The sequence below is a fragment of the Neospora caninum genome, chromosome VIII (genome assembly GCF_000208865.1).
Source record: "Neospora caninum Liverpool complete genome, chromosome VIII".
Taxonomy (NCBI): Eukaryota; Apicomplexa; class Conoidasida; order Eucoccidiorida; family Sarcocystidae; genus Neospora; species Neospora caninum.
The window spans coordinates 701,055-719,168 of record NC_018395.1 but is presented as its reverse complement, the minus strand read 5'-3'; the positions used below and the strand labels follow the sequence as shown (position 1 = coordinate 719,168).

At 51.2% G+C, this 18,114-nt stretch overlaps 2 protein-coding genes across 2 annotated transcripts; one reads left to right on the top strand and one right to left on the bottom strand.

The window, feature by feature from the left end:
• Positions 1 to 388: 388 nt before the first annotated feature.
• Positions 389 to 11,467, bottom strand: NCLIV_030940 (hypothetical protein; the record flags this gene model as incomplete). The annotated part of the gene is made up of 19 exons (XM_003883290.1): positions 389 to 465; positions 921 to 1,023; positions 1,342 to 1,416; positions 2,032 to 2,130; positions 2,589 to 2,896; positions 3,354 to 3,419; positions 3,616 to 3,697; positions 4,206 to 4,423; positions 4,915 to 5,082; positions 5,215 to 5,335; positions 5,831 to 6,023; positions 6,381 to 6,524; positions 7,030 to 7,358; positions 7,518 to 7,805; positions 8,182 to 8,460; positions 9,283 to 9,519; positions 9,871 to 10,009; positions 10,445 to 10,599; positions 11,309 to 11,467. The coding sequence occupies 19 exons, from the start codon at positions 11,465 to 11,467 to the stop codon at positions 389 to 391; spliced, it is 3,240 nt and encodes a 1,079-aa protein (XP_003883339.1).
• A 4,178-nt stretch (positions 11,468 to 15,645) lies between these two features.
• NCLIV_030930 (putative peroxiredoxin 3) lies at positions 15,646 to 17,868 on the top strand (the record flags this gene model as incomplete). The annotated part of the gene is made up of 3 exons (XM_003883289.1): positions 15,646 to 15,955; positions 16,397 to 16,548; positions 17,461 to 17,868. 3 exons carry the CDS (start codon positions 15,646 to 15,648, stop codon positions 17,866 to 17,868), a joined length of 870 nt encoding a protein of 289 aa, XP_003883338.1.
• Positions 17,869 to 18,114: the final 246 nt, after the last annotated feature.

Here is an 18,114-nt window from a genome sequence, read left to right as displayed (position 1 = left end):
AGACGGTTTATGGACGGCCTCGCGCGGTTCGCGTGTCACCTTGCCGCTTTTCGGCATTCGGCGACAGATTCACTCCGTGTTCTTTCGTATAGCACAGGCACACATACGGCCACTCTTCTGTTTCTTGCGCCATTGGGACGAGAAGCGGAACGCCCGGAAAAACGGAAACGCGGCTCTCGGCTCGAGAGGTTCACGCGGATGCAATCTCTGCACTCAAGGCCGCCACGAAGCAGAGACGCAACAAGAAGATCTGGGAAGAGAGGCAGGTCACCAAGACACCGAAAACCCCACGCCGATGGTTGCCTTTCTTCTCTCGCAGTGGCAATACGCGAGGCAAGGCATGCACGACCAGACTGGTGAAGGGGAAAAAACGAGACAAAGACGCAATTTATTGCGTCTTGCGGACTTGCGACTGAGAGCGCGACAGGCTCAGCTGGCGTCTCCTCGCAGCCTCCTTCATGCGACCTGAAAAAGAAACGGGAAAGAAACGGAGGAAAACTACTCCAGAGAGCAAGGCTGAGGAACTGCAACGAGTTAGACCGGCGCCGAAAGGCAGAAGAGAGAGCGGGGCCAGCAGCAACTTCGATATCCACATCCGTCTATCGACAACACCACATCTAAGCCGAGACATGCACAGAGAAACACCAGATCGCAAGGTGTTCGCCAGAGTCCGTGTGGAGAACACAAATATACATCTGCAAATGCAACAGCGTACACATGTACCTATGCGCACGTGAACAATACATATATGTATGCATGCAGATGGCTGTATTTGCACATCCATACATCTAAAAATACAGTTGCCTGTCTGTCTGCATATTTATACAGATATATATATATATATATATATATATATATAACAAGCGCAATGATGGATGTTTTTTCTGAAAGCGCGCGTTTTTTCGGAGAGGACGACGCACCGATTGCCTTGAGTCCTTCGTCGATGACGATGACCGGAAGCGACCAGAGAATGACGTAGACCCAGTCGACCGTCGTGAGAGGAACGACGCCGAAAACGCGGCTCTGAACACAGGAAAGATACACCAGGATTAATCATGACCCTCTGTGCATCGAAGTGGATACTCGGTTACATACTCAGACGCGAACTTCCCGGCGAACACAGCTCCAGTTAGACCGCTGCAGGAACCGGGAAAAAGACAGCCTAGAAAGGCAAGAGAGAAAAGGAAGTGCAAGAACGCAAGAGCACACGCAGATGCAGAAGATCCGGCAGCCCGTCGACGCAGAGAGAAGAAGATCGGCGACCAGACACCGCTCTCACAGGTCAAAAAGACAGAGAAAGACGAGAGCGAAGAACGGAGGAAGTTCAGCAAAGACTCTTACCAGGAAGGGAATGTAGAGGATGCAGCAGTGAACCGCGACGGAGAGGAAAGTGGCGATGACGAGGTAAGGATTGGTCTGAAAAAGAAACGACATTTCCGTTCGACATCCTTTCCTGTTTTTGAATCGAAGCATGCGGACCTTTTCCCGCGAAGCCGCCACGTACGCACGAGAGAGCATGGCCCCCAATCCGATTCCCCGCCGTTTCCGAAGGCCAAGAGGCCTTGGAAACACCCCGTCTCTCCTCTGTCCACCCACTTGACGCACTTCACGCGGTTGGCCGCTCGTTCTGCCTTTCTCTCGCAGTTTCCCCCCCAGATCGCGCCTTGTCTAACAAAGCTGCGAAAGTGTTCTTCCGAGGTTCCAACGCCCTCCGTCTCTGTTCTAGCGTCGCCTTTCGCGTTTCCGGCACCCCGGCTGAAGCCGAACCGCTGCTGAGAGAGAGGCGGCGAGAACTACTCAGACGCGCGTTTGTTTGGTCAGGACCATAGCCCTGGGATAATCTCTTAGACAGGACTACGTGTAAGCTTTCTCGGGAGTGTTAGGATGCCTCTCCGGTTCTCTCCGGAAACGATTTTTTTGTTCGGCACGCTTCACATTGGTATAACTTAAATCGAATAAACAGAGACATTATAGTACCTAGGACACTAAATATACTGAATATGACTCCAGTTATGAGATACCTTTCCTTACCCAAGGCGGCAGCTGGAGGAGCGACGCGTCTTCCGAGAGAGCGTTGAACGCGTTGAACATTTCAATGACAACCAGCACCGTCAAACTCAGGGAGCTTGCCTGAAAAGAGCCATGCGGAGCGTAAATAAAGATACGCGCGTGTGCCTCGTTTTCTAAAGGACCAGTTCCCCAGCACGCGCTGCAGATTCGAGGATCCCTGGTTCCCCTGCCAAAAAACCGCACTCTCTCCGCCGCGTCTTCTCTTCTTTCGACGGCTTCTTTTCACGATTTGCTCCAGTACCCCCCCTCACCGGGTTCTTCCCTTTTCCCCCTGTCTCCGTCGCATGCCGGGGAAAAGTCTCCGCCTTAATCTCCCCCTGCCTCTCCTGCCTGTGCGAGACGTGTCCCAACTGCGCTGGCTGCGTCGCCAGAGAAAACCCTCCGCAGCAGTGCATCCCTGACGCTCACGCCTGCCTTTTTCTTCCTTTCTTCCTTTCTTCTCCTCTTCCTTTCGGCCTCTTTGTTTCCCTTCTTTCTCGTTTCTTTTGGTGCAAACTGCTGGCTCTGGAGACACACACCTTGACCTTTCCGACAGTGAAGAAGGAGCACGGATCGTCCGCTTTCATGCCGTAGACGGGCGTCACTTTGAAGTTTTCCCAGGAGGGGCATTTGTTCCACTGCATGAGTTGACTGAGCGAGACGAGCGTGTGAGGGTCCGCCTGATTGTCGAGGCCAGTCACGAACCACGCGACGAAGATTCCGACGGTGCTAAACCCGACGTAAATGCCAATCAACAAGTAGCGCAGGAAAATCCAACTGCTGATCAGCTTGTCTTCGCGGTGACGCGGTTCACGCTTCATCACATCCAGGTCCGGCGGGTTAAAACCTAAGAAACGAAAGACACGAGCAGCGAGATGCGCCGCGTGGCGGAAGTAGACGAGTAACATGAGAAAGATACAACACGCGCTAGATCACGAGGCGGCGAGAGACAGCGCCGAAAACCGCGCCGGAAAGGAAAGACAACAGCCGACTGACTCCACCTGGCTCCACACTTCCCCCCTCGACAGAGACGACGCGTCCCTTGCCCCTGGCCTATGGAACCCTTTGACTCTACGCCTGCAAATATACGCATATACGTATGCAAATACATTCACACATATTCATATTCACACACATATATAGATGTGGAAATGGTGCCAAATATAAAATGCACGTGGGCGTCGACGTTTTAGAGGTCTGTTTTTTCTGTCGATTTAAAGGGGACTGAGAGGTCTGGATGTGTGGCCACTCGCTTGAACCTTTTTTGCATGTTGTTTTCCACGAATCTTTTGCATCAGACGCACCCAGTGCAGTCGCCGGCGGCCCGTCGGTGACGAGGTTCACCCACAACAGCTGGACAGGGGAGAGACCTGAAGGAGCGGAGAAGACAAAGTTTCGCGCGAACAACGTCTTGGAACTGGCGTGTGTCTCCAGCGCCTGTTGCGCCGTCGACAGACCCGCAGGGTTTTTTCAACTTGCACAGAACCCCGAAAACGCGGGAACAGTGAGCTTGAAACAGAGAGTCGGCTCTCGCTCCCACCCAGCCTCCCGAGCCACGTGTCTCACCTTCCGGCACACCGAGAGCCGCAGTGAAGAAGATCGACGCGACTTCGCCGATGTTGCTGCTAATCAGGTAGCGAATGAAAGCCTGAAAAAACCCAAAAGTTTCCTCACACGCGCCGCCTCTTTCACGGCTTCGCACCCTCCTCTTTTGTCCTTGCCTCCGTTTTCTCACCCCTCTCCATCGTGTGCGAGATCCATCTCCATCGACACACGCCTGCATCGACGTAGACACGCGTACCTCTCGTCGTGTGCGCTCCCCACAAAAACTGCGCCTATACATCATCCTGGCTCAGAGGTGATCACTCCCAGCACAGTTTCTCTCTCTTTCTCTGTATACATATATAAGTATATATATATGTATATATATGTATATATACATATACATATATATGTATATATATGTATATATACATATACATATATATGTATATATATACATATGTATAAGCATCTGTATGAGTGCTCAGATGGACGTTGGCCGCTTGAGTGTCTTCTGCCGTTGCTCTCCAGGCGTTTTCCCGTTTCCTCTTTCAAGTTCGTGTCCTTGCCTTCATGTTGTTGTAGATCGATCGTCCTTCTTCGACAGCGGCGACGATCGTGCTGAAGTTGTCGTCCGCGAGAATCATGTCCGACGCCTCCTTGGCCACCTCCGTGCCGGCAATGCCCATCGCGACTCCGATGTCTGCTTGTTTCAGCGCGGGCGCGTCGTTCACTCCGTCTCCAGTCATCGCTGTCGTTTCCCCGAGCTCTCTCAGTAACCGAATGATCATTTGCTTGTGCTTCGGTTCCGTGCGCGAAAAAATGACTCCATCTACAGACACAAAACAACCAGACCGCCCGGTGGTCCACGCGCGGGAACATCCGCGCCGTCACACCTCAAACACAAACTCGAACCGAACACAGCCAAACCCACTCTCCCACACATAGCTCGACCTCGATGTCTACATCGACACCATATACATACATAAGCATTCATATATATATATATATATATATATATGTATACATCATTCGTATACACATCAGACTTTCTGTTCACCTATATATATATATAGAGAGAGAGAGAGAGTAGGATCTGTCTGCCTAGGTTTGGAGCACTCCTGTTTGGACAGTTGGAGCGCATCTCGCCTTCTTTTCCGGAGACTGAGGGCTTGAAAAAAACGCTCACAGAAGTTGTCCTCAGTCCAAGGCACAGACGAACAGCTGTATATACATCTACATTTACACAAGCATAGACTTCCAACTGCCCATATATATGTAGATATGCGGTAGGGATGTAAATTTGTGTGTGTTTGAGCATACCCTGAGAGAGGACTTCTTTCTTTTCTTCGAGGGAGAGAGCCTCGAACTCTTTGCCTGTGAACGAGCAGTTGCCGACGCGAGCATCGTCCACGATGTTGATCATCGAGGCGACGGCCTGAGCTGTCAGTTTGTTGTCGCCCGTGATCATCACCACCTTGATGCCGGCGCCTGAAAAACGCATGCGAGGAAGAGGCGCAGAATGTTGAAGGAAAGCTGCGTCTCGGCGGCCGAAGCAGGCAGAAGCCAAAAGACACAGAGCTCAGGGAAAGGGAGAAGATCCCTCAGGACAACCTCGCTTACCTCTGCATGCGTCGATCGCCGCGGTCACTTCGGGGCGAGGCGGATCCATCAAACCGACGAGGCCGAGGAAAATCAAGTCGCTCTCGATTTTCGCGAAGTTCGACGGATCTTCCAGCAATTTCTGAGAAACACCCCAAGTGTGCAAGAAGTGTGGCGGAGAACAGAAAGACATTCAAAAACCCATGTTCACACCTTCAAAAACGCTGGAACGTACACCTGAAGATTTAGGCATAGACTCCCGTATAGGACGACTTGCTGAAAACTGGGTTTTTACGTCCCGCCGTTTCTCTCTTTCTCCTTTGCGCTCTCTGGCGAAGGTAACTCCGTCACGTCGGCCCTCCTTTCGTGTCCATTGACATTCAGAGGAAGATCCACAAATGTTCACATAAACAGGTAAATCTACATATCGCGGCCGATGTAAATGGACCGGTACAAATGCCTCGCTCTCGCTCTCTCTCAAACGGGCACGCAGCTATACACACGAGGCGCACATATATACAGAGATACAAGTCACCCCTCCGCAAATCTGCGTTGATTTTCCCGTCTTCGCGGAGACGTGCTCGGAAAACATGCACTTCGAATGTGCGAGAATATTAAGCGAGGCACGAGCACTTACACGTGCAGGATGTTTGGATTCACTGGGGCTGGTCGAATCGTAGTCGGACAGTTCTCCGCAGTCCCTCCTCATCGCCAGGGCCAGAGTGCGGAGCGCATCTGCCGCCATCGAGTCCACGTCGTTTTGGATTTTCTTTCGAATGGCGTCGGTCAACTGCGTCACTGTTCCATTCGGAAGAAGCACAGACGTGCACCTGAACTCACGGGGACGCAAGACCCAAAGGGAAAAAATACATATATATATATATATGCATATTTGTCCATAAATATATATGAATTTATATAAAAAGGCATGCGTCTATAATATACATCAGTATTTCAATATATATATATATATATATATGTACGTATGTATGTATGGGAATAGATATGTATAACCTTGGATTTGTTTCTAGTGTCACAGGAGAATCCTAGAGAGCCTCGACAGTTGGGATGAAAAAGCGACAAGGCCAGGTGGGCGCCGTGTCCTCTCCAGACAGGCCGGTCTCCTTTGAGGATCCTACTTACGCAGTGGGGTGCATGCAAAGGGGAAAAATGAGAAGTGAGCTTACCTCTCGAGGACAGATTCCGGCGCACCCTTGACGAAGAGAGTGTTTTGCGGGCTGTTTCGTTCGCGGCAAAGCACACTCATGCTCTTTCTTTCACGCGTGAATTCCAGAGTCGCCAGAGAGCTCCACGAAGATGCCCAGTATTCGCTGAGAACACCAAACGGAAACGGATTGTTTTTTACAACCAGCGAGAGATTGAACACTTTCACCTGTCCTGTTCTCTGTTCTCCCCGCTCTGTGTCACCTACGTTTAAACTCAAGGACCACACGAGCTAGTGCTAGAAAAAAAGTGAGGATTCTCAGGGACATCGCGAGGAAAGGACGTGTAACGCAGCAAGCGCAAACTCGATCTGCCAAGCCGCTCTGTATTTGGAGTCTCGGTCATCTTCTGTCCGCCCTTGCAGCCTGCCTCTATCACCCCAAAGCCCGCAGGACCGAAAGGCGGAAAGAAATCGTTCCACTTTTCTCTTTCTCTCTCTTCCTCTTTCTTGTTCTCTATTCCTCTTTCTTCCTCTTCCTTTTTCTCTCTTTCTCTTTCTTGTTCTGTCTTGTTACCTCGGCCTCTCTTCCTGTCTGGTTCTCTCTTCCCCTGTCTTGCCCCGTTCTCTCTCGGTCTTTCTGTGTTTTTTTCCTCGCGTTTCTTTTCACTGACCAGAAAGGCATTGGCGCCTGTTCCTTTCTTCCCTCGCATTGGAGGAAGCGGGCGTTGAGGGTGCTGTCCATGCAGCCGAGCTTTTCGACGAGGACGAGGAGCGCAGCTTCAGTCGGTTCGCCCATGCGCGTGAACTTCGTGCCGTTGCTCCCCGGCGCAATATCAAGACGCGCCTCGTTGCAGAGCGTCGCGCACCTGGCAAACCAGTGGAGATTCTCGTCGCTCTCCTCGATGTGATGGAACATCCGATGCTGGCCGTGAGACGCTCCTCCGTAGTTCACTGCTCCAATCGGAGAGTAGCAGGAACCCTCGCAGGTGTACTCGTCGGTCTGAAAAAAGAACAGAACTCTGACGCACAAGACACAGATGTCGCCGACATTTCTCTCTTCTCCACCTTCTCTGTCACCTTCTCTGTCACATTCTCCTTCTTCACTGTGCTCTGCTGCATCTTCACCATGTCTCCGTTTCTCGCCCCGCCCGCCGCTTACTCCGTGGCGCATGTTGGGAACGCAGAAGCGAACACACGTCATTTCGTTGGTGGTGAGGGTGCCCGTTTTGTCGCTGCAGATCACCGTGGTGCATCCGAGAGTCTCGACGCTCGCGAGTTTGCGCACGATCGCGTTCTTCTTCGCCATCTTCCGAGTGCCGAGCGCCAGGCACGTGGTGATGACCGCCGGCAGGCCTTCCGGAATCGCGGCAACGGCCAGCGCCACTGCAATCTTGAAGTAGTAGATGCATCCGCGAAGGAAACTACCGTGAACCGGATCGGAAAAATGCTGAAACAACCGTAAAACACACAAACGCACGCGCACGCATCCACACCGACATCCACATTTATATATATATATATATATGCGGAGAGGGAAGCGAGGAAAGATATGCATGCAGAGATGTGGAGACCTCCGCAACCCGAGGCACACGCAGAGACATGCCTATATCTCTGTACATATGAATAGGGGTTTGTGTAGAGAGACCGGTGCGTTGACCGAGAGAAATTCGCCTGCATATATATATATATATATATACATACATATGTATACATGTACTAATACGTGTATATACACAGGCAGGAGAGATGGTGTTCACAATTTGCCTCGAAGTCCGGATACGACCTGTTGTTTTTGAGTCAGAGAGGGAACCCGATCGCCGCACCTTGATGTTGATGACCCAGACGACGATGCAGATGAGGAAGATAACTTTGCTGAGGATTTCGCCGAATTCGTCGAGTTTCTGCTGAAGCGGCGTTTGATCTTCTTCGTCAGCCCCAGCTTCCTGGACTGCACTCTGGATTTTCCCGATCTCTGTCCTCATCCCAGTGGCGACAACTACGGCCACGCCATGCCCACTGGCCACAGTCGTCGACGAGAACAGGAGGTTCGACTTGCTCTGAACTTCGCAGTCTGCATAGGAAGCCGGCAAGACCTCCACGTCCTGAAGCAAGAGAAAATGCGCACTCACCGGACACTCTTTTCACGAATGGAGCCGCACACATGCACGTACACACCTTGTCCAGATGCAGGTCGTGTACATACACAAAACGCGCACAGCGAGGCAGTGGTGCACAAACACACACACTCTCGGCAGTGAGCCGGTCTGTTCATCTCAGTGCCCCAAATCTGCTGTCAAAGGAAACACCGCCACATCCACAGGGTCTAACTACACAGACATGCGTATTCATATATATATATGTATATGCACATACGTATATATGTATATATTACGTGCATGCAGTTGTAGAGCTATATGAATATCGGTGTGTGTGGGTATGCATGTGTGTCCTTTGGACATGTGCAAAGTTCCGCCACACATGGGTAACGTTAACATCTATATAAATGCGCATGTGGACGACACCTTATCCATCGACCTGAACGGATAAATTCACGACATAGAGTTGTGTACATGTGGGGGTGTTTCGTAGAGATGCAACTCGTGGTGGCCGTGGCACAAAGGTCTTTGCTGTCCACGAAGTCGCCGCGACGAAACAGTCTCTACATCGCCATCGTACACGCTCCCTAGGTCTGTTGAGTCTGTCGAGAGCTCGGAAAGAGATGAGCGAACTGACGTTCGAACGCTGGTCCTAGTCTGGCCCGTTTTCCCGGCAACCGTCCGAAAAGAGGCCAGGCAAAAACGCGCTGTCTTCTCCAGAGCCCCGTGGTACACAGTCACCTAAGATTTTCCTCGTCTGGACATATCACAGCCGTCTGCATGCGATGGCCGCTGGCGAGATTCTCTACGAGTCTACACGGAACCTACTTTGGAGACTGTGACGCTCTCGCCAGTGAGTTGCGACTGCTCGACGCGCAGAGTCGTGGATTTGAGGGCGAGGATTCGACAGTCGGCGGGAACCTTGTCTCCGCAACGCACGTCGATGATATCTCCTGGAACCAACTCCGCGGAAGGGATTATGCGCCAAGCGCCCCCGCGCAACACCCGACCCTGTGCGGGCTGCAGCTGTTTCAACGCTTCCAACGCTTTCTCTGCATTCGACTCCTGCAACACACCAGGTGTGCGCACACCATACATGCACATATATATATATATATATATATATATATTAGGCGTAAGCTGCACAGTGCCTTCACGGCTTCACGCGTTCCGCTGCATCTGCGTCAGGAAACGACGCCGAAAAAACAAGCCGAATGCGGAGAACACTCACACCCCGTGCACGTGCACGCCTACGCATGCGTGCATATAAACATATACAACTGTAGTCATCCGTGGGCCGGGTTCGACGCGTATATCCTTGGTTAGGGTCCCCTATCCGGATATGCATATGCATTGCATGCATATCTACATTTTTTGAGATGTGCATGTCTTCGAATGGGTCCAGGTGTTGCGTACCTGCCACACGCCAACCGCGGCGTTGAGAACGAGAATGATGAGAATGACGAGAGGCTCGATGAACGCAGTGATGCCTTCATCGGCGCCTCCTTCGAAGAGAGCGAGGACGAAGCTCACCACGGCTGCAGAGAGCAGAATCCTGCGAAAAGTGGTCGTCACAGCGAAAGCTGAGACCTCGACATTTGGGCGTTTAATTTCTTAACGTGGAATAACCGTAAAAGGGCTGTATAACTCGCTCTATAACTTGAATTTACCACGAAAGTGTCTCCAGATCTGTCTAACCGCTGTCCCGCATGCAGGCGAAAAACAAGCGAATCTTCTTTGAACCCCATGCAGAACCTTCACAGAAAGAATGAGCCTTTTCGCAAACGAGGAGCGACACGACATATGCGGAGCGTCTACATCTGAATCGTTCACGTGGATGTACACCCCGAACTCCGCGGTCGTTGCTTTCTCCGGCGCGCTGACGCATCCGTTTTTTCTTTGGACACGCGCGGAGGCATCTCTGTTTCTTTTCGTTCTGCGTCTCTGGCTGCTTGGCCTAAAGTTTTCGGCTACGCCTTCTTCTGTTTACCTGACGAGCAGATCCTGGAACTGTTCCAGAATCAACTGGAGAAGCGATTTGCCAGCGTCGTGTTCGAGTTCGTTCTTGCCGAACACCTCGAGTCGCTCGCAGGCTTCTTCCTCAGAGAGGCCACGCTTCGCATCCGCTTTCAGCTGGTGGACGACCTGGGAAGACGGGCGCAGCGCAGAGAAAGAATCGCACGATCGGAAAGCGTGAGGCAAAACAGCAGAGATGGACACTGGAGAAGCGACTCCACGCGCCAGAGGGACACGACCAAAAGACACACGGCTGGAAACGGAAGGACGGAGAAAAGAGAGAAGAGGAGAAGGGCGAAGAGAAAGGACAGAAAGGAGAAGAGAAAGCGGTCGAAAGGCACCAGGAAGAGAAAGGAGAACGGGAAAGAAGGCAGGAGCAACTTCAGCGGAGCACGTTTGTGGCAAGAGAGGCGAGGAGGAAGGAAATCGCTGGTTGCACGAAGGAAAAGAAGCGAGAGAAAAAGGGCGGGGGAGGAGAAAGAGGAATGAAAAGGCATGGAAGAGAGAGACTGGAAGCCACCAGCCGTCGAGGCGAGCAAAGACGAACGAAGGCAACTAAACAGGGGAAGACGAGAGAACGACGGACAACACGAGCAAGGTACGACGGCAAGGGGCTGGCTGCGTGTGTGTTTCTCCTTCCTTCGCCTCCCGATCGACACACACCGAGAGCGGCTGCATGCACCAGCAAGACGTCGCCTCTTTTTGTGGAACGACCGTCAATGAAGAGAGAAACGTAAGGAAGACAAGATGCGGAGGACGAAAAAGGACACGAGAAGAAAAGAGAAGACAAGAGCTGTACATCAACGCGTGCCGCTTGTGACATCAGGACGGAACTGACCTCCTCAGCATCGAGGACGTGCGCCTTCGTGTGGACATTCACATCCTGGAGAGAGGAGAGGAGATCTGGGGAAGAGGAGACTGTTCCACAGTCGCTGCTGGGAGAGGCGCGATGTTTGGACAGAGCCCCGGCACGGGCTTTCTCGCTCGAAAGCTCCATTCTGCGCCTCGAGAAAAGAGACGAGGGAAGCAGAAACGAAGACGCCACGGACGCTGACGCACGCGAAAGGAGAAATCGAGGCTGCAGGACAGCACAGAAAGCAGCAAACAGCGATGACGCAGGAACGGGGCAGAAAGGCGGCCTAGCCGTTCGCCAGGAGGCGATGTCGAATTTGCGCTCGTCCCAAGTCAGGCAGAGGCGAGACAAAAGAGCGAAGAAGAGAGACCCGACAGTGAAAGGGAAGAAATAACCCAAAGTGAACGAGAAAAAAATCAGACAGCAACGGGCAGCAGGAGTAAAGCGAGGGACACGAACGAATCGGGAGCGAAATAGATACAAAGAGAGAACAGAGGGAGAGACGGACAGAGAGAGAGACGGACAGAGAGAGAGAGACGGACAGAGAGAGAGGGACGGACAGAGAGAGAGGGACGGACACAGAGAGAGAGAGACGGACACAGAGAGAGAGAGACGGACACAGAGAGAGAGAGACGGACACAGAGAGAGAGATGGACAGAGAGAGAGACACCAAGAGAGGGAGAGAGGGGGAGAAACAAAGAGAGACGCAAAGAGAGATGCTCCCATGCATGCACACTCCTTCGGCCAGAGAGAGAAATGAATGCCAGCCCAGGAGAGACACCGGGAAAAAATGGGGAGCGAAGATCGAAGCGAGGAAGCAAGTGGGTCGGTCGAATGCCCCGAGGGAAAGTTGTCGCCTGCGAGAAGGCGCGGAGTTTCTGCAGTGTCTGTGGAAGCGGCCTCGGCGAGCTTCTTTCTTACCTCTGTTAAGCTAGCATGGGTTCAAGGGGAGGGGATTACGGCCCCACTGCAAGAAGCGCAAAGAGAAGGCAGAAAAGAAAGGACACGAGGGCGACGGGAACGGAAGAAAACAGCAGAAAGAACCCCGGGAACGAGAAAAAGGAGAGGGTCCAGATCCGCACAGAAGTCAACAAAAAGGCTAGACGAGCGAAGAGGACGGAACGTGGAAACGAACTGGAAACGAGAGAACTCGGAGAAGTGGAAAGTCACAGAGAGACAGAGAGAAAGATGCACTGCGCAGTGAGCGAAGAGAAGCGAGCGTGTGGAGTATATGTATCGCGCCACAAAAAGGGAGACAGAGCAGACGGGGGGGGGGACCGTGAGCGCGGATCGCTCCGAAGCAGTTGTCTTCTCGTCTTCAAAACCAGGCATGCAAAACGAGAGAGTTTCCACGAGAAAAAAGAACACGTGCCTCGCTGCCTCGCCTCGCATCCACCTAGAAACCCGAACCAGATCTTACACCACAGAAAGCACCCGCCTTTTCTCCCGAGGGTCTCTTATCTCAAACCGGTGTGTCCCCCTCTCCCGCTACAGGCCGACATGCGCGCGCGCGCCGACTTCACCCAATCTCGACGCTTGACTTCTCTCGATCTGTCTGATTCCTTCTTCTCTCAATCTCTCTCCGCCTGAACCTTTTGTTTTTCTCTTTCTCTCGCTCCGCGTGGCCCTTTGTACCCTATCTGCCTCTTGCCTTGTTCTCTCTGTCTCTCTGCCTCTTGCCTTGTTCTCTCACTGCGTCATCCCTTACTCTGTCTCTCTCTGCCGGAACCTTACTTTTCTGTTGTTCAGTGTGATGATTCTCTCGCCGAATGGTCCCTTATTCTCTCTCTTTCTCTCCCTCGATCCGTCTAACGCCCTATTTTCTCACGTGGTCGCCCTAGCTGCGCGTATTTCGTTATTCTTTCTCTCTCTGCCTCATCTCTCTGTCTCACCCCCTATTCTCTCTCTGTCTCACCCCTTATTCTCTCTCTGTCTCATCCACTCTTCTCCCTCTGTCTCATCCGCTCTTCTCTCTCTGTCTCACCCACTATTCTCTGTCTCTCCTCTTGATCGCGCTGCATACGCCCTCTTTGCCATCCACGGGCAGGTGAGACGCGGGCGATTCTCTTTTGTCTCGACCGGCATCTCCCTCTCCAAACACACCGCCCGATATTGGAGAATTTTTCGGGAGAGAGAAAGCTAGGAAGGTGAAAAACGTATCAGGTCGAATATTATCTGATACTTGTCCCTCGCCGAAAGCGAAATGCGAGAAACAAAGATGCAACGACAGGCACCCTGTCTCCGGTCCCACAAATAACTACACACGTATACATATATATATATATATATATATACTCACATATTTCTATGTGTATTTTTGCGGCTTTGTATGCAAAGCACTATCGGGTTCCAAAATCCTCGGCATGTACCAAAGATGGTGAACTTCCGTTCTTCGCAGAACCGCACGAGACGGAGGAGAAACTGAGAACAGCCGCTTATAAGTATCACACGTTGCTAGTAGCCTCTCTGCCTCCCCCGGGCTTGTGTCGGTGCATGCGCAAAAACACTTCCTGAAATCGAGCCTGACGTCTCTTATCTGTGCGACCGCTGTAGGTGTAAGGGAAACGCGTAGAGCTGGGGCTGCCATATAGTCACACGAACGGCGCTATGCCGTCCCATCCGTATAGAAAATCGCGAGAAGAGAGACAAAGGAGAGAAAAAGGAAACGTGCTGCTGTGAGAAGGAAAGAAGTACAGTGACCCACGTACGCGAAGATGGCGAGAGAAACGGCTCCTGAAAAGTATCTCCTTACCTGTTTCTTCCTTCTCCAACACCTGCGTCTTCTTCCGCATGCAGACATATATATATATAGATGTGTATATATCTGTATATATATACGTATATGTGTGTATCTATATATATGTATATATATGTCTATATATACGTGTATATAGCTGTATATATATATATGCATTGCCCTGGTTGCATCCCCGCCGTTTGCTCTTTGTTTCTCCGTCTCCTCCGCGGCTCGTCGCGCTTCGTTACTCAATCTGTTTTTGTCCATTTTGCTTTGCTCGCCACCCCGGAGCCTGCCACAGGTCGTCGCTTTCTCAGTCTGGCGACAGGATATAAATACAGGGCGTTGTGAAAATAAAACTAAAGCTGCGTTGCACTTCACACGGACAGATAACTGAAGGCATAGCAACGCTCCCCCACGGGATTTCTCTGTTCTCCTTTGGGACACACAAGCTCTTGTTCCTGTGCTTCGCACCCGCGAACGTAGCAGGGAACTCTCGTATCCAAAGGCGTAGTCGCGAAAAGGGTACAAGGAATCTTATTGCCTTCATCTCTCTCTCGCCCCCATATATATATATATATATATATACACGTATGTATATATGTATGTATATTTGTATACATGCGTGTGTGAATGCCTGTATATTTGTGTATAGAGTGCATTGGGGCATATATGCGTGTAAATATGCGTAAATGGTTATCACGCCTGTGTGTCAATGAATATTTTGTGCAGATAGAACAACCTGAAAACGCGAGTGCGCCCCACGCAGGGTACTCATGGGTGAAAAAGCTCATCTCTTTGATCCGACACACGCCTCGACAGTATTGCGCCATCCACAGGTTGCAAGTGGACGCAGCAGGCGTTGCTTCGTTTGACATCTTTGCACGCGAGCGATTTGCCTTCTCCAGAATCGTACAGGAGAGGAACTAGAAAAGAGAACAGGAACGCAGACCTAGAAGGGAAAACGAGAGAGAAGACCGAGAAAAGAGCACACGTGACAAGACTGAAGTAACAACGGAGAGTGGAGAGAAAGGCAAGAAGAAAGCAGATTAGATGTAGGGGGGAGACCCAAATTTCCAGCAGAAGGGAAGCCGCCCCCGAAGGCTGTGTGAGAGACACAAAGAGAGCGAAACGTGACACGCAACGCGAGATCGCGAGAGACAGAATAGGGAGAGAGTGGAAGAGACACCGTGGAGGAAGAATCTGTTGATCGAGAAGTCGAGGCAAAAGGAGAGATCTTTGGTTCGCGTCTCCTTTTCGACTATGTTTTGAAGGGTTCGTTTCTGTTGTCGACAGAGCGCGTGTGACGCGCCTTGCGCCTCGGCGCCCGTGCACGGCGCCGCCGTTTAGTCGAGAGCCTGTTTCTGTCGCCGTCTCTGTCTCTCTTCTTTGGGGGGAAATGCACATCTTCGCTTCCGTTCCTCGTTTTTTTCAAGGTATCTTTTCCAGTAACGTTTCTTTCCTCGTCGGCACAGTGCGCGACTGTTTTCTCATCCCGGCGTAGTCCTTCCCCTTTGCGCGTTTGCAGCTCGCCTCTCGACGTTGCATCTTTGCACCTTTTCTCCGCGTTTTCTTCTTTCTCGCCATGGCAGCCTCTTGTCTCCGTTTTTCCCGATTGTCTCCTTTCGGGAGACAGGTGGAGGGTCTTCTTCTTCTCACGCAGTCGCGCGCCGCTGCTGGCCGATCTGCCGCTTTCGCGTCTCTCCCGTTCTTGTCCACTTCGCCTGCCTCGCGCGAGGCTCTTACCTCTGCGGCGTCTTTTCGTTTTCTCTCGCCTATCCAGGGATTCGCCTCCGGAAAACGAAACTTCTCCAAGGAGACAGACGCACAACACAGTCCGTGCCTCGTGACCAAACCCGCCCCGGACTTCACTGCCGACGCCGTCATGCCCAACGGTGCGCAGCAAATAGTGATAAGCGGGTCGATCAACAAGCGGAAATTTCCACTCACGACAAAACGGACGAGACCGCCCCACTAGCAGCCAAGTCCAAATGCTACACACATCCCTTCGCACACCTGACTGTCTATTCTATACGCACATACGGATATGCATGTATGCAATATATATGTATATATATGTTTTTCTTCAAAGTGACTTCTAATCTGCACAGAATACACGTAGTGAGGGACAGCGTTTCTTTTTATTTGTACATATCCATATACATACATAAATATGTACATAAATATACATATATATATATATATATGTTTATATCCTCATCAGTAGCCACAAGTGCCGAAGTGTCGCATCAAATTCGTCTATGGGGAGGCATCTATCTCTGCGTCCGTGCATGCAGTTTGACTGTGTTGAGGGTAAAATGTCTTTTTTGTTGCAGGCGAGATTGAGAAGGTGACTCTTTCAGAGGTTTGCCGCAGCGGGAACGGCGTCGTCCTCTTGTTCTACCCTCTGGACTTCACCTTTGTGTGCCCGTCCGAAATTCTCGCGTTCAATGCAGCCACGGAGGAATTCGCAAAACTCGGATTCAAAGTAAGTGAAAAACTCGGACAAACTTGCCACCAAAACACGGTGTCTCTGCCCGCTTTTCTCTGCCTTTCCGCCCTGTCAGGTGCTCGGACTCGCCTACAACGTGTCGACGTATCTGCACATACTAACTAATCTACATGTCCAAATATATATATATATATATATATATATATATATATATATATATATATGTATATGTTTGGAGAGAGAAAGTGATAGAAAGGTATACATTTATAGGTGAACAGATGCTGTGACTTGCGTGTAGGTGTGTATGTGTTTGCTTCCGTCGTTGCTCTGAGAGATCGTGGTTCTTCTGTGCGACCGCGAATGTCCATAATTCTTTTAACGTGGCCGTTCGTGCAGAAGAAACTTGCACATGTGCACCCGCGTGTCGCTCTTTTTATTTGTATATCTGCTTATATCTTTTTATATATAGATATCCCTCTGTCCATATGCAAGTAGGTGGGGATCTGTAATAGTATGCATTTATCGGTGCATGTGGATTTTTGTCTGCTTCAAACGAACACGCGTGGCTGAAGAGAGAGGAAAGCTGTTCAAAAAGTTTCTCGCGTTGATGGCGGCGTTTGATTCCTTTTTCTCGGTTCCATGATTTTTTCTTCGTTCTGTCTTTAACTCTGCCTTTTTGTTATCTCGAGATTCAACTGCCCCGCTGCGCTTCTTTTTTCCACCTTTGCCATCTTTGTCTTCTCTTTCAACCTGAGCGCCTTGCTTCTCTTTCCAAGCTCTCCTTTCGGTGTGTTTCCACGACTTTTCTTTCCTGTCTCCGGGGTGTATGTACACTGCGCCTGGGACGTCCCGCTTGACCTTTTTTCTCTTTTTTCCGTCTCCGTTCTTTCCCCTTTCTCTTCGTTTCGTATTTTTTTCGTGGAATCGTGTGTCTGTTTCTCTGTTTAGGTTCTGGGTGTCTCTGTGGACAGCGCGTACACCCACCAAGCGTGGATGCGAACGCCACTCGCAGAAGGCGGAATCAGCCAGTTGAACTTTCCCCTCGTGTCCGACCTCGACAAGTCGATTTCTCGCAACTACCACAGCCTGTGGAACAACTCCGTGGCGCTGCGAACTCTCGTGATTTTGGACAAAACCGGGAAAATTCGCCACCTGACCATGAATGACCTCCCCCTCGGGCGCAGCGTTCACGAAGCGCTACGCGTTTGCGAGATGATTCAAGAAGTCGAGAAAAACGGCGGAAAACAAGTATGCCCCGCGAACTGGCGAAGAGGAGAAAAAATGATGGAGGCCTCGTTCGCCGGCGTCAAAAACTACCTCGGCCAACTCAAAGCCAAAGTCGAAACCAAGCTGTAAATCGACCGAAGAGTGACAGGGCGAGACAGAGAGACCGTGGAACACAGAGACCGTGGATCGTGACAGAGATCGACGTGTGCACGCGTGCGTCTAGCAGAAACAGCGCAGGGAACAGGGTATATCGTGTGAGACAGTTTGAAAGAGAAGTGGAGGTTGTTTTGGAGGCCGGCCACACTGCCTGGCGAGGGCAGAGATGCGTCGGAAAACAGGGAAAAGCAAATGGAGGGCGAGAAAAAAAGGCCGCTG